Raw genomic sequence first — 14557 nt, 5'->3', positions numbered from 1 at the left:
ACAGTGTCCTTTAATTGACAGAATATTTTATGTTGAGTAAAACTGACATATCCATAAATATATATGAAGTCTTTTATTCATTTTTTAAGTAGTCTGCGCCAGATTTCACAAGGGTCATCTGAAGGTTTAGGCATGTCCTGTAGTAACTCTCCAAGCAAGCAAACGGTGTCCTGAAAAACATGATAGAACAAGCATTACTAAGGCCCCTTAACTGGAAATATTAATTTTACTGTAATACACTCACTGCATTACGTCTTACCCTACTGTAGAGATGTGACTCTATTTTCTCCTCCAGTAGTTGAGTCTGAAGTTGACTGCATTTGTTCCTGATAAAGAAGTTCATGGCTATCTCAGCCTGTTTGGCCAGACAAACCTTGCAGCGAGAGGGATCGTGGAAATCCTGCTGGGCACCCTGTTGATCAATAATGCAGGAATAAAAAGCTTGCACAGCAATATCTGCATTGTGCAGCACTTAAGATTTCTTTTATGCAAGTTGCAGATTAATGCCGTAAAAAGGAAGAAACCTCACAACTCTTCCACACTGAACAGCAATGAAAACAGTGATTCACCACTGGAAAATCTTTTTAGTCTTCTGGGTCAGGCCCTAATAAACCCACTATTTAATAATGAGCTCTCATTTTTCATATCAGTTTGCTTTGCATTTTAGTTTCAATTAGTTTAATGCTATAATAAAAATGTTAATTTGTCAAGCACTATAACTGGAGCAAGATATCTTACCTTCCTCATCTCCTCTCTAAAAGTCTTCATCTTTAATGTGCCTACAAACCGCACAGGCACACTCTGATCACTAATGGGCTCTGCTGGTATGATGGATGTACATTTCCTCTCCTGGTGCTTTATTTTACAGTCAGGAACATCATTCCGCTGCTTAATGTGTTTAATTCGCTTCCTACAGTACGCCCGCAAAGCAGCAGCCTCATTCACTTGCTGATCTGAAAAATACAGGAACATTTTCTCTCAGTACTCCATTTCCTGTCCTATACTGTCACTCAGTGGTGGTAAAAATACATACCCCATTCTCAGAAAAGTTGGGACACGTTGTGTTTTCAGTGAAAGACCATTTTTTTAGATAGCAATAAATAAATAAAATAAGGAGACATGTTTACCATTGGTTACATGACCTCTACCTTTAATTACACATTTTATACATTTGGGAATTCATTCACTGATTAATTGTAGTCACTTATCCAGTTCAGGGTCATGCTGGGTCCCCTGGAATCACTGGGCACAAGGTGGGAACACACCCTTGAGAGGGTACCAATGCATCGCATCGCACACCTATGGACACTTTTGTAGCCAATCCACCTACCAACGTGTGTTTTCGGACCGGATCACTCTGAGGAAACCCACACGGACCCGTGGAGGACACACCAAACTCCTCACAGACAGTCACAGGGAGAGGGGCTTGAACCCACAACCCCAGGTCCCTGTAGCTGTGTGACAGTGACACTGTTGCTAATTGCCATTTTGAAAGTAGCATTTTTGCACATTCTTGCTGCATACAAAACTTGAGCTGCTCAATCTGTGGTCACAGTTATCTGATTCTCCTCTTCATGATGCACCATACGTTACCAATAGGAGATAGATCTAGATTGCAGGCAGGTCAGCCAAACACATGCACTCTACATCTACAAGACCCCACTGTCTTAAATTGTGCAGAATGAGGACTTGCATTTTCCTGCTGAAATTGACATGGAGTTTCTGGGAAAATATGTAATATAGACTGCAGTATACATATCTCCTAAACACCAATATAAGCCTCTGCGTCAGTATTACTGTACACTTACACCTACGGACACTTTTGATTCACCAATCCACCTACCAATGTGTGTTTTTGGACTGTGGGAGGAAACCGGAGCACCCGGAGGAAACCCACGCAGACACGGGGAGAACACACCACACTCCTTACAGACAGTCACCCGGAGGAAACCCACGCAGACACAGGGAGAACACACCACACTCCTTACAGACAGTCACCCGGAGGAAACCCACGCAGACACGGGGAGAACACACCACACTCCTTACAGACAGTCACCCGGAGGAAACCCACGCAGACACGGGGAGAACACACCACACTCCTTACAGACAGTCACCCGGAGGAAACCCACGCAGACACAGGGAGAACACACCACACTCCTCACAGACAGTCACCTGGAGGAAACCCACACAGACAAAGGGAGAACACACCACACTCCTCACAGACAGTCACCCGGAGCGCTAACAGAATTAAATTAATGCTAATATGTAATTTATCTCCTTAGGCTGCAGTAAATGCCTTGACTCTTCTAGAAAGACTTTAGATTTGGTGGGTCTTTATTGTGAGGTTACTTTGGCATTTAGCCAAGAGAACATAAGTGAGGTCAAGTATTGATTGTGGATGATTACTTCTGGATCACAAAAGCCACTCCAACTCATCCTAAAGTTATTGATGATGCTCCAACACTCCAGAGTACGCATCCGAGTAACTGAATGAAACTTCTTTTTTTTTTTGGGTCTGCTTAGGCCTATAAAAAAAACTGATCAGATATATATAGCATATATGTATGTAGATATGTATGCATATATATAATGAGGCAACACTAATTAACAAAGAGAGAATGGTTTAATTTAGCCATTTTCTGTGGTGCGTTTGTGTGTTATAATTGACTTCTAATAATAAATTAATTTCAAAATCTCATAAAAAACTATTTCTATTCCAAGCAATTACTTTCTATGTCACATATTGCATGTTTTATAGTCAATGGACATTTTCCAACTTTGAACTTTTTATCCAAAATCCGATAGTTGCATGTTTTGCTGCCAACTAACTGCACCACTGGAAATAAAAACAGTATGTAAACATTTATTTTTTTTAATTTTATATGAAACTGACTCCAGGTTCTACTGAAATTAATAATAGTTAATTAGTTCTGTAATATGGTTTATATTATATATCGTTGCTTTCCAATTAAAACATGTATCTCCATTTTTGTGGATTTTTAAATTTACTACATCATTTGAACACAACAGCTGTGCTTCACACTGTGTAAAAATTTACTGATGAATGAACCAATAGAAATGCTCCAAAGTTGGAATAAAATGTTACTACATTCACTTCCATTCAATGTAAGGTCTTATTTTGTTTTTGTGGCTTATATGTACATACCCAGTAAACAATTACCCATTGATTCAACGTTGAAGTAACGTAATGACTGCCGTCTAATCAACGTTCTCATTCATTCATTATCTGTAACCGCTTATCCAATTCAGGGTCGCGGTGGGTCCAGAGCCTACCTGAAATCATTGGGCGCAAGGCGGGAATACACCCTGGAGGGGGCGCCAGTCCTTCACAGGGCAACACAGACACACACACATTCACTCACACCTACGTACACTTTGGAGTCGCCAATCCACCTGCAACGTGTGTTTTTGGACTGTGGGAGGAAACCGGAGCACCCGGAGGAAACCCACGCGGACACGGGTAGAACACACCAACTCCTCACAGACAGTCACCCGGAGCGGGAATCGAACCCACAACCTCCAGGCCCCTGGAGCTGTGTGACTCTGTCACCTGCTGCGCCACCGTGCCGTCCTTAATCAACGTTCTCTTAAGGTTGAAAATGAAAGTTGAAAAGACGTCCAAACACAGACATTGAAAAGACGACTATTAGACGTATTTTGGACGACCATTGACGTTATTAATTGGTCCCGAAATAAATTATTGTATAAAACGCATTTTGGACGTCCATTGACGTTTAAAATATATCGTTGACGGACAGACTACTTTTAGACCTATTTTGAACGTCCAGGGACGTTCATTGTTTACTGGGTACGTTTCCTACATCCGTTTTAGGAAGGTAATTAGATTCCAGAACTACTGAATAGCTATTGTATGATTCTTTCTAAGAGGATAGTGCCTAACATATGTCAGTTCTTGTTCTGCAGCTTTCTAACTGTTACAACTTTATTTTTAGACATTTAGACTATAAATATATATGACCAACCATTAAAATTCTTATGTCCTTTGAAGATGGTAAATGTCTCTCAAATATGAAACAGCTAGTATAAACCTAACTGAAATCCAGTTAAAATATCAATTCCTAAAATGTTGGGACATTCATAAAATGGAAAAACAAGAATATCCAAGGTATATTGTTCTGAAACATTCCACTAAGCAGATCAATATAAACAGTATGAAAGGAGTATACATTAAAGGTACATTCTTTGCAAGCCAGGATGGGTCACATCTCATCACTTTTGCCCAATTTAATGAGAGAATTATCCATCAGAAACTATCCAAACTGAACTTTTATTTAAATTCAAGATTGCAAAGAATTCAGGTCTTTCACAGTCCAAATACATATCATTGTGAAAAGAGAGAGAAAATCCAGAGAAATCTCCAAACACTTCAGGACCTTCAAGACCATAGCATGAGAAATTCATGGTTATTTCAGCAAGGCAATAGGCTTCATTCTACAGGTGCTGAAACAGCATGGCTTCATGGACAGTGATGGTGTGTGTGTGTGTGAGACAGGTTGTTTTTTCCAGATGGTGCATCATTCACAAGAGTATCAGACACAGTGACCACAATTTGTTGAGCTGTTTAAGTCCATACCTAGGGCTAAACATGCCTCTGTCTCTAATGTTTGAAATGTGTTGCAGGTAAATTCTAAATTTCTTATTATGTACAAAATAAAATCAAGTTGGTCAGTGAAAATAAAACAAATCTTTCCTGTGTACATTTGTTATTTACATGGGATTTAAACGGTGTCGTTCTCTCACCTGTCATTGTATTCCATAAATAATCCTCCGCCGTTTCTAAGAAAATTCCAGTTCAGTTGGTTGTATTAAGAATCGTTGTAAATGATCATAGTTAGATCATAACGTTTTTTAAACGTAAATGCTTTGATAAATGAACACTGTTCACTAGTTCATCACAACTGTAACCACAGACTCTACACACACATTGTTTACATTCTCTTCTTTAGCGCGGCTCGACTTTGGAGTTAAACAAATGAACGCCATCTACCGTTGTGGAGCCACAACGCATGCGCGTTGAAAGAACAGCGATTTTCTAAATTTCTCCGTAATTCAACCGTTGGGATGTAAACAGACATTCACTGTGGGTTGATGCGAAATAATGTATTGTAGATTTTATTTTTATAAATAAAAATAAAGCACAGACCTAGCAAATGTATTTAGAATATAAAATGAGCACTGAATATAGAGTTAATTTTAACGTATTTGGTGTACACAGAGCCCAAGACAGTTAAAAAAAAACAAGCTTAAAAAATATTTCCTAATTTAATTAATGATTCATTTGATTTAATAATCCATTCTCCAAACCGAATAAATAGTTCACTCAGTTAAACTAATACTGCCTCAAAGCTTTTTTACTGATTAGAGGAACTGAGAGAATTCGTTAAGAAATTATGGGGGCACTGCAGTTCAACCGAGGGAGACGTTTATTCAGTTGAGGGGACACACTGATAAACTGGGGTCAGAGAAAGTTTGTTTTAAGCCTCTTAAAATGTCTACCTTGCCATAGGGGCTTTTGTATAACATAAAGATTATGATATTTATTTTCATTCTTCACCCTAAATTGATTTAAACCAAATCCTTCACAAAAATATCTCTCTGACACCAGGAACCATATTAGGACTCATTTTATAACAATGTTTTTGAAACTAGCTTTCTGTGAGTTAGTTTATGGAGGCATTAAGCACTTTGAGATTTGGGATATCTGGTTCAGGATTATGAATAGTTTTCTAGACTAGAGCATTTTACATCAAAGCATTTGGAGTTATTTTGTTTTTGCTTTAAAGTTTAATTATGAAATTTAGAAATTTAGAAAAATAACTTGAATATCCTTTAAAGAAGAGGAAATAAAATGAGCTTGATAATAAAATGGTTGTATATGAAAAGAATGCCCAGTAAATTGGCTTATAAGATTATAAAATACCATAAATTATGTATAGTGTCATGATGCAGATACATCTGTAGTAATCTCCATCTAACATTGTTTTAATAATAGTTTTGCATCCTGTAGTAAGCTGTAATAATTTATACCAGTTTGTTCTTCGATTCTTTTAGGAATCCTATATAATTCATTTGACTATTTATAAGGATCATTGGTCGTTATATTCTGCAAAGTCATTTACACACAAATAACATAATTCTTGCAAAAGTGTGAAAATAATGAGCATGTTTATTTCAATTAACATATTACTATTATTACATCGCATTGAATAAAATTGGATTTTAGATTTTTAAAGAATACAATAGCAACTCTAAATTCTTTTTACACAAATAAAAATGACTGAATAGCATTCCTGCTGACAGACAAAAAGAAAAAAGAGGAAGACATCTGTTTCTCACAGTGAGATGTGTTAGTGCATCAGCAGCTGATTGTCATCTACTGTTTTTGAGAGGAACAGCTGCAGACTTCAGAGGGAAAGCCAGCGAGTATGTGACTGTAATAGACTTATGATGCGAGAGCTTGTGTCACACACACAGTAGATCTCTTTTATTTTGGTGACATAACAACCTAGATCTGTAGAGCAGTATGGGAACACTGTTAAGAGTCTATGATAAATTAAATCTGTATTATAATTGACCACAGAACTGGTGGCCTATATTATGTATCACAGAACTGGGAGCCTATCGTAACCATCTCAGAACTGGGTTCTTATATTAACAATCACAGAACTTCGAGCCTACATTAATCATTTCAGGTTGTGTCCCTTCTGTTAATCCTTACAATAGACATTTAATGTCACAGACCACCAAGACCCATCACCCATGTCCTCTCTGAGTGTCACAGCTCTATCACCTTTCTAATTATAACCCTTTCCAAGAATGGAAGTTTAGGCAGATCCATCTGTGCCCTAAAATTAGCCCCTGCTGGTGGTCAGGCCTCCTGAAGCTGTGAGAGCCTGACACATTGCTTCAGTTTACACTTGTTTTGTCTCTCTGGATACAACTAGTGATTCCGAAATGAAGTATAACCGTTTGGGACAATAGGTATTTGGGCATTACTATTGGCTTTAAAAGCTAATTCCTGTTTGGAGGTAAGTGGAGTCACTTTTAAAGTGTTAATTGTAATTGCTAGGGTTTCAATGCATTAACTACTCTATGGAAGTTTACTATGCAGTTTTGTATTTTCCTAATATATTTTCCAGTCATTTATGTTGAAGTACAATGTCTGTAAAAGCAGATTTTTCTCTTTTTGATGCTATGTTCATGCCTTGCAATTAAATCCCACCCTAAAGTGTCTGCATAATTAAGCCATTAATATGTAAACAAAGTCTTCAGAGTGGGTTGATGTGCCCTGCAGAGTTGTAGAGAACTTAAAAGGATCCAGATATCTTTGACACCTCTAAAATTTTCACCAGGGAAAATGGTTCTGAGGATGTAGGCTAATGCTAGACACTGTTTCTTTGTAGTTTAATGATATTGTGTTTAGTATGAAATGTAAACTTTCATCAAGGGTGCTCTAAGGTTAAATTGTATTTTGTTTTTCAAATTTACATTTATTTTACCAACATCATCATTGCACATAAAACATTAGAATACACAGATTGGTCCACTGGTGATTTTGGACATTGAACGGAATGGTCAAAAGGTTCCTTTGAACAACACAAATTAAAATGTCAATCGTATTTTTCTTCAGTGCATCGAACCACTCTTAATGCCTGTGTTGACATCTCACGGCTTTAATTATTCACAAATAAAACATATGGTGGAATACCTTTTAAGTGAAACTTGAGTATGATGTTTTTCTTCTTGTCAATACTCTTTTTTTAGTTGTCTCCTTTAACACTAAAGGCCTGCATGTGGATGTACACTCCATATCTGTTTCTCCGATTATACATTACCTGTGCCTGTGATTTATGGGGTGAAAATACATGCCAACAAATGCATTTCTCTTTCAAAGCACAGTTGAAGGCCAAATGGAGCCTTGAGACATTCTGCTAGAATGATTCTCCACCCTTCCGCTGACATGAGTTTGATGGACATTACTAAGATTTTCTCCCTCTTCCAACCCAAAGAGGACGAGGAGGATGGCTCCCAGCAGCTGAACCAGGCCATCGCTGAAGATGATGACAAGCTCCTGTCTGAGCTTCTGGCTCAGGAGCAGTACCGGAAGTGCATTAACAGCCGGAGTGGTTGGGGCATCCCTGGCACGCCATTGCGCATGGCGGCCGCTCAGGGTCACATGCGTTGTCTGGAGGTGCTCCTGGCAAATGGGGCTGAGGTGGACAGTCTGGACGTCAAGGCCCAGACACCCCTTTTTACAGCTGTTAGTGCCAAACACCTGGATTGTGTGATTGCTCTACTTAAAGCTGGTGCAGATCCCAATGGCAGCCAGTATAACAACAGTTCCCCAGTGCTGACCGCGGCCAGGGAGGGCGATGTGGATATTCTGAGGGAGCTGCTGAGACACGGCGCTGAGGTGGACGTCAGGTCCAAGGTGCCAGATTGGGCGTCTAATGCTACAACCTGCCGGGGACCCCTCTACATGTCAGCTGTTTATGGTCATCTGGACTGCTTCAAGCTACTGCTCTTCCATGGGGCCAATCCAGACTTCAACTGCACAGAAGAGAAGTTGCTGGCCAGGATCAAGCAGCCAAAAACTGTCCTAGAGATGTGCCTCAGATACGGTTGTGGAGTCGAGTACATTCAGCTGCTCATAGACTTCGGCGCCAATGTCTACCTTCCCTCACTATCCACAGATAAAAGCACCCAGCAGAGTGAGGCTGTGATGATACTGCTCAAGGAAAAAGGTGAGCTCCAAGGCAGTTGCTTTGTCACATTTATACCATAAACAAAGACTTGGTTGAGACAGTGCTGACTAAATGTATTTTGTTTAATATGCATTAAAAACATATTCATGAAGTGTGCTATTTACTTTGTAAAGAAACATAAATAGCAGAACATTTCCACCCTTTTCCTTTATTCATTTTTGAACAGATTCTTTCAGCTTTTCAAAGAAATCAGCAGGGGATATTTTTCTTCACCTTCTCTAATGTGCCGTCTAAGAACTTTGTATAATGTATTTTCTTTTAACCTCAATTCAAGTTGGAGGTTGCATAGACCAGTGGTTCTTAAACTGTGGAAACATCAGATGACATCTGAGCATTTACTACAGTCACTGAAAAAAGGATTTATTGAAAAATTGAAAATCTAATATTTAAACCCTATTAGCGTTTACTAAACACAGTGTTGACACGTGTCATGTTTGATTTTTCAGTGGTGAATTTGCTGTGCACACATGCTGTGAGTTTTCATAAATCTGTTAGAGCAAAGGAAAGCATTGTTGAGCAAAAAAAACAATTTCTGAATTAATTTGTAAAAAAAACAAACAAACAAAAATAAAAAAAGAAATAATATTATTGTGGGCAAAAATAAACATCAGAAGCAGTGCACATCCACAATAAAGAATACCATGAAACATTTTACAGTAGTTTCCCATTTGCCACAAGACCAAGACCACGTACCATCACAAAATGGATGCTGAGCCAGATCTGTGTATAAAGCTCACTGATCTAATGCCTTCCACAGCATGGCTAGGCTCAGCTCATTTGCTAAAATGCTTAGTGGTAAATGCATGTGTATGGCTGTTGTGTACAAGGTTTTTTTTTGTATGTTTCTGTGATATGACTTACAGGTGGTACTTGGAGGTTTTGGTTTATAATCCGTAGTTGATCTAAAAACTGGGACGTCCACCAATGGGACGTGCCGCAATGAGGCGCTGACGACTAGCCAGAAGGAGGAAAAAAGCGAAACAAATATGCAGTCAAACAGCAAAAAAAACAGCTCTTTCACAAAACACAGTGCTAATCGATTTAAAGGGGACGTCTGTGATTGTGTGGAAACGCTGTTCACTTGTTTGCTTACGTTCAGAAGCTCTACATCTTTTAACGTGGAACAACGGTATGTCTGAGGGAAAAAAAAAACACAATTGTTTGTATATGGCTGAAGTTTAACTTGTCTGTAAGTTTTATTCACTGTTTGAATTACCACAGAAACTCATTTGTAAGTCCAGTTGTTTAGTTACGTGGGACCATCTCCTGAATTTGGAGAACTTCCACCTTATGTAATGCAAAAGAGCAAAAATAAGTCAATATTACCCACCTATGGAGCAGGAACAGAGCAAGATCGTCATCTCCATTTGTCCGTTTCAATGTTTGGAGTTGTCTCCTTTGTCTAAAAACACCAGATGTCTTTGCTCTTCCATGAGGAAAGAGAGAGAGAAAGCCTAGCATACCAGACTGAGACACTTTTTTTTTTACCCATTTACTGACAATAGGGCTTCGTAAACACGTTAGACCAGTTTTGAGGAAATGATTCAGAAATGATTAATCCAGATCTACACTCAGCAACACAATGTGTATAAGTACAATAAAAGTACATCTGCAATTCCTAACCATCTCAAAATGAAGAATCCAGTCCTGACTGCTACAGAAATTATGACTAGTCGACTACTTTTCTGAATAACTAGTTAATTAGTAAAATGTACTAGTTGTGCAACCCCTAATGTATTGGTGAAGTCTGGGCTCTCTGGGGACCTGTCCAGTGTCCTAACAATTCCATCAGCTTTTTGACTTGCAAATATTCTCCTTTTTTTGTCATTTCCTTTTCCCAGTAACAACATATTTATAGCTACACAACTTTTCAAACCTGTAGCACAGAGTTGTCTTCTCACAGTGAATGGATGGGCACAAGACTGAAGCAGATTGTTCCTATCTCTTTTCTTTCTCTCTGTATGAGAAAGAGAATATTCTCTTATTATTGTTCACCTTTAGGTCGAGGCATGGTTCTTAGGCATCCCTTCCTGTATATCTTAATAATGTTTTGTATCTATTTTTATAAACCAAAACCTTAAAATGTTCAATAGAATGAGAGATATGGGATGTTTCTATTATAGAGTCGCTTAATTTGGCTAAAATTGTACAGTGTATTGAAATATCTCACTTTGTGAAATTTGCCTAGGGTAATTGGTTAAACAATCAGTTGTATTCGACTACATTAATAAATGTTCATCGGTGTATATCTTGATATAAAACATTTTATAGACTATTATTATAATTTTAGATGTGATGTTTTTTTAAACAGAGTTTGATTGATTAGACGGATGTGTGCGGGTTTTTGTTTTGAGAGGGTGGGGGAGCATAAGTCTTACATTTTAAAATAATGTTTCATTTTAACAACATGTTCCTCTTTCTTTTTGTAGTGTGCCCCAAAACCCTGATGTCTCAGACACGCCTTGCGATATGGAAGTATCTCATCTCAGCCAACAATGTATATGCCATTGACAGCTTGGATATTCCCCAAATGCTGAAGAACTATTTAAAATACATGACATGACACATATATCTGACATCTTTATTGAACATTTTGTACTATTTTTTAATATGCTCCATTGTTTTAATACAATTCACAGATTATCAGATTTAGATAAGTGTATGAAGTGTTTTAAGATGTTCAGTATTTTATTTATTGTCTGCCTAAACAATAAATTATTGATTGAATTAAAAGATGTTCATTTAAAACAGGTGTCTATACACTTTACCTGAAAGGAAGACATTCATTCATTTATTATCTGTAACCCTTATATAGTTCAGAGTCACGGTGGGTCCAGAGCCTACCTGGAATCATTGGACACAAGGCGGGAACACACCCTGGAGGGGGCGCCAGTCTTTCACAGGGCAACACAGACACACACACACACCTACGGACACTTTTGAGTCGCCAATCCACCTACCAACGTGTGTTTTTGGACCTTGGGGGGAAACCAGAGCACCTAGAGGAAACCCACACGGACACAGTGAGAACACACCAACTCCTCACAGACGGTCACCCGGAGCGGAACTCGAACCCACAACCTCCAGGTTCCTGGAGCTGTTTGACTGATAGTGGGGGTGTGTGTGTGTGTGAGAGAGAGAGACAGACATGATATGAGAAATGAGTGTACATGTTAGCTTTATGTTTGATTTGTATGAATGTTTGTGTCATTTTAACACATTCATTCATTAATGTATTTATTTATTATTATATTTTATTCATAACCAATTACTCTCCAAAATGCATGGACTATTTGATTTGGTTGGGATTCTGACCTCATTCCAATAAATAATTTTATAAACTTGAAATAAACCCTTGTATCTCCAAAATATTAACCGTATGGAAGGAAATATATTTTAAAAGAACCTTTACAATAACATTGGATCAACTATTGCTGTATCCATTATAAGATTCTGACAGAATGCAAAGGGTAGTTACGGTTGTCAAGGCCCTACAAAGGCAAAGTACTGAAATAAAAATAAGGGAGATACAAAGTTTGTCCCTTGAGAGACAATAAGATAGATATGCTCATATAATAAAACATATAATTTACTTCGAAAGTTGCATTTGCAATTTACTATTACCATAATATGTAATAAAAATACATTTATCAGACATACGTACATTCTTAATTTTATCTTTTATTATTTTTGTCAGGCGCTCTTTCTCATATACACCAATTAGTCATAAAATTAAAATGGCCTCCCTGTTTCAATATTCACTGGCTATTTTATCAGCTCCACTCACTATATAAGTGCACTTTGTAGTTCTACAGTTTCAGAGTGTAGTCCATCTATTGCTCCGCATACTTTGTTAGCCTATTTTATGCCTTATATTTCAATAGCTCCCCCACTGGACCACAACAGCTCAGGCACTATTTGGGTTGTGAATAAATATCAGCACTGCAGTGACACTGGTGTTGTGGTGGTGTTATGTGTTGCATTTTTACGAGCCGATCAGTCAGAAAAAATAGTGCTAGCAAAGTGCTAGTCGGGACTGTGTCACTGGAAGCTGAGGGAGATTATATCATTTCAAAGAGGTGTTTTATGAATAAGCATTCAAGTCACAGTTAATGTAACGGTAATGGTAAACAAGCTTGATTAAAAAGCATATAATATAAATATATATTAAACATATGTATTAAAAATAAATATAAAAACACAATGTTGCCGTTCCTTAGGTAAGGCAAAACGTTCTGCCCTCTATCGGGCATTTTAGTTACCGCAGGGTGCAGTGCGCCCCATGGCCTCATGGTGGCCCTGTGTAATAACCGAAAAGTAGAAAAGTAGTCAGTCTGCTCACAGCAATGAACTATTGATAATCTTCTCAATCTGCCTGTTGTTGTAGATATTTATCGATTTTATTGTACCTATACAAGTAACTAGGCAACAGAGTCAAATAAGACATCATGTGACTACCTAAATACTGTAACTAGATAACAACTGTGGGGAATCTTTTTATAAATGACGTTTAATCTTTGTATTTTTTGTGTTCTTTCCTACTCTTTTATAATTTATTGTTGACGTAAAGGGAAATAGAGAGAGGCATCTACTGACACAAAATAGAACAAAATATTTTTCAGATATATACTGTTTTATGAGGAAATTCACAGCTGAAACTGTATTTATGTCAAATATGTAGCCCTAGTGCTATTTCTTTCAGTGGTGATTACAGGAACCACGGGGTCATGATGAACCCATTAGTCTAAATGATCCAAACCCCAAATTATCCAAAAAACAAAAAGAGATCTATCTAATATCTCAGTAGTTTTTCCTTGACAACAACGAGGTCAAATGGAAAGACAAATGAAACATTAGCATAGTTTTAGGAGAGATCTTAGTAAATTCACAAACCGTACTCAGATTTGACAAAAACGAACCCTACTCTCTAAATGATCTTTTCTTGATCTCTTTATAGACACATTTATGTCTCCTTTTTCTCTCATTATTTCTTTTTCTCCTAAGAAATTTTAGGAGAATCATCAAGAGCAATCTATGAGCAATACAATATTCCTCCAGGCAATATGTGGTTGTTTTTAAGTGAAATTGATAATGATAAATGTATATTATTAAATAGGATGTTTTCTTATTTGAAGGTTTGTTTTACAATGCCCGCATGATGAAATACTCTGCCATAAATTGATATTAATATATTTTATTTAAACCAAAAACAGCCTTGGACAGCACAGTGGCACAGCAGGTAGGTGTCGCAGTCACACAACTCCAGGGACCCGGAGGTTGTGGGTTTGAGTCCCGCTCCGGGTGACTGTCTGTGAGGAGTGTGGTGTGTTCTCCCTGTGTCCGCCTGGGTTTCCTCCGGGTGCTCCGGTTTCCTCCCACAGTCCAAAAACACACATTTGTAGGTGGATTGGTGACTCAAAAAAGTGTCTGTAGGTGTGAGTGAATGTGTGAGTGTGTGTCACCCTGTGAAGGCCCTGCGCCCCCTCCAGGGTGTGTTCCTGCCTTGCACCCAGTGATTCCGGGGAGGCTTTGGACCTACCGCGACCCTGAATTGGATAAGCGGTTACAGATAATGAATGAATAAAAAACAGACTTTACATTTATTATTAAGTAATGTCTCAGACATTTGACAGAGTCTGACGCTTTAGATTTCTGGGTCTGTTACCACAGCTATTGCAATATTGACTTGATAAGTTTCTCTAGTATAAATAATTACTCATCTGAATGGCTTTGTTCATGTTTTAACATTC

The 14557-nt window shown here is 38.1% G+C and overlaps 2 protein-coding genes across 2 annotated transcripts; one reads left to right on the top strand and one right to left on the bottom strand.

Annotated features, from left to right (window-relative positions):
- Nucleotides 1–46: 46 nt before the first annotated feature.
- On the bottom strand, nucleotides 47–5025 carry LOC136673671 (uncharacterized protein C8orf48-like). Its single transcript, XM_066649288.1, has 4 exons — nucleotides 4783–5025; nucleotides 739–953; nucleotides 260–412; nucleotides 47–170 (listed from the first exon to the last, which is right to left on the bottom strand). The coding sequence occupies exons 1-4, from the start codon at nucleotides 4787–4789 to the stop codon at nucleotides 78–80; spliced, it is 468 nt and encodes a 155-aa protein (XP_066505385.1). The 5' UTR covers nucleotides 4790–5025; the 3' UTR covers nucleotides 47–77.
- A 2953-nt stretch (nucleotides 5026–7978) lies between these two features.
- Nucleotides 7979–11370, top strand: asb12b (ankyrin repeat and SOCS box-containing 12b). The gene is made up of 2 exons (XM_066648426.1): nucleotides 7979–8786; nucleotides 11237–11370. The coding sequence occupies exons 1-2, from the start codon at nucleotides 7979–7981 to the stop codon at nucleotides 11368–11370; spliced, it is 942 nt and encodes a 313-aa protein (XP_066504523.1).
- The last annotated feature ends 3187 nt before the right edge of the window (nucleotides 11371–14557 follow it).

Source organism: Hoplias malabaricus, chromosome 17 (genome assembly GCF_029633855.1).
Source record: "Hoplias malabaricus isolate fHopMal1 chromosome 17, fHopMal1.hap1, whole genome shotgun sequence".
Taxonomy (NCBI): domain Eukaryota; kingdom Metazoa; phylum Chordata; class Actinopteri; order Characiformes; family Erythrinidae; genus Hoplias; species Hoplias malabaricus.
This window is presented reverse-complemented; position numbering and strand designations above follow the sequence as displayed.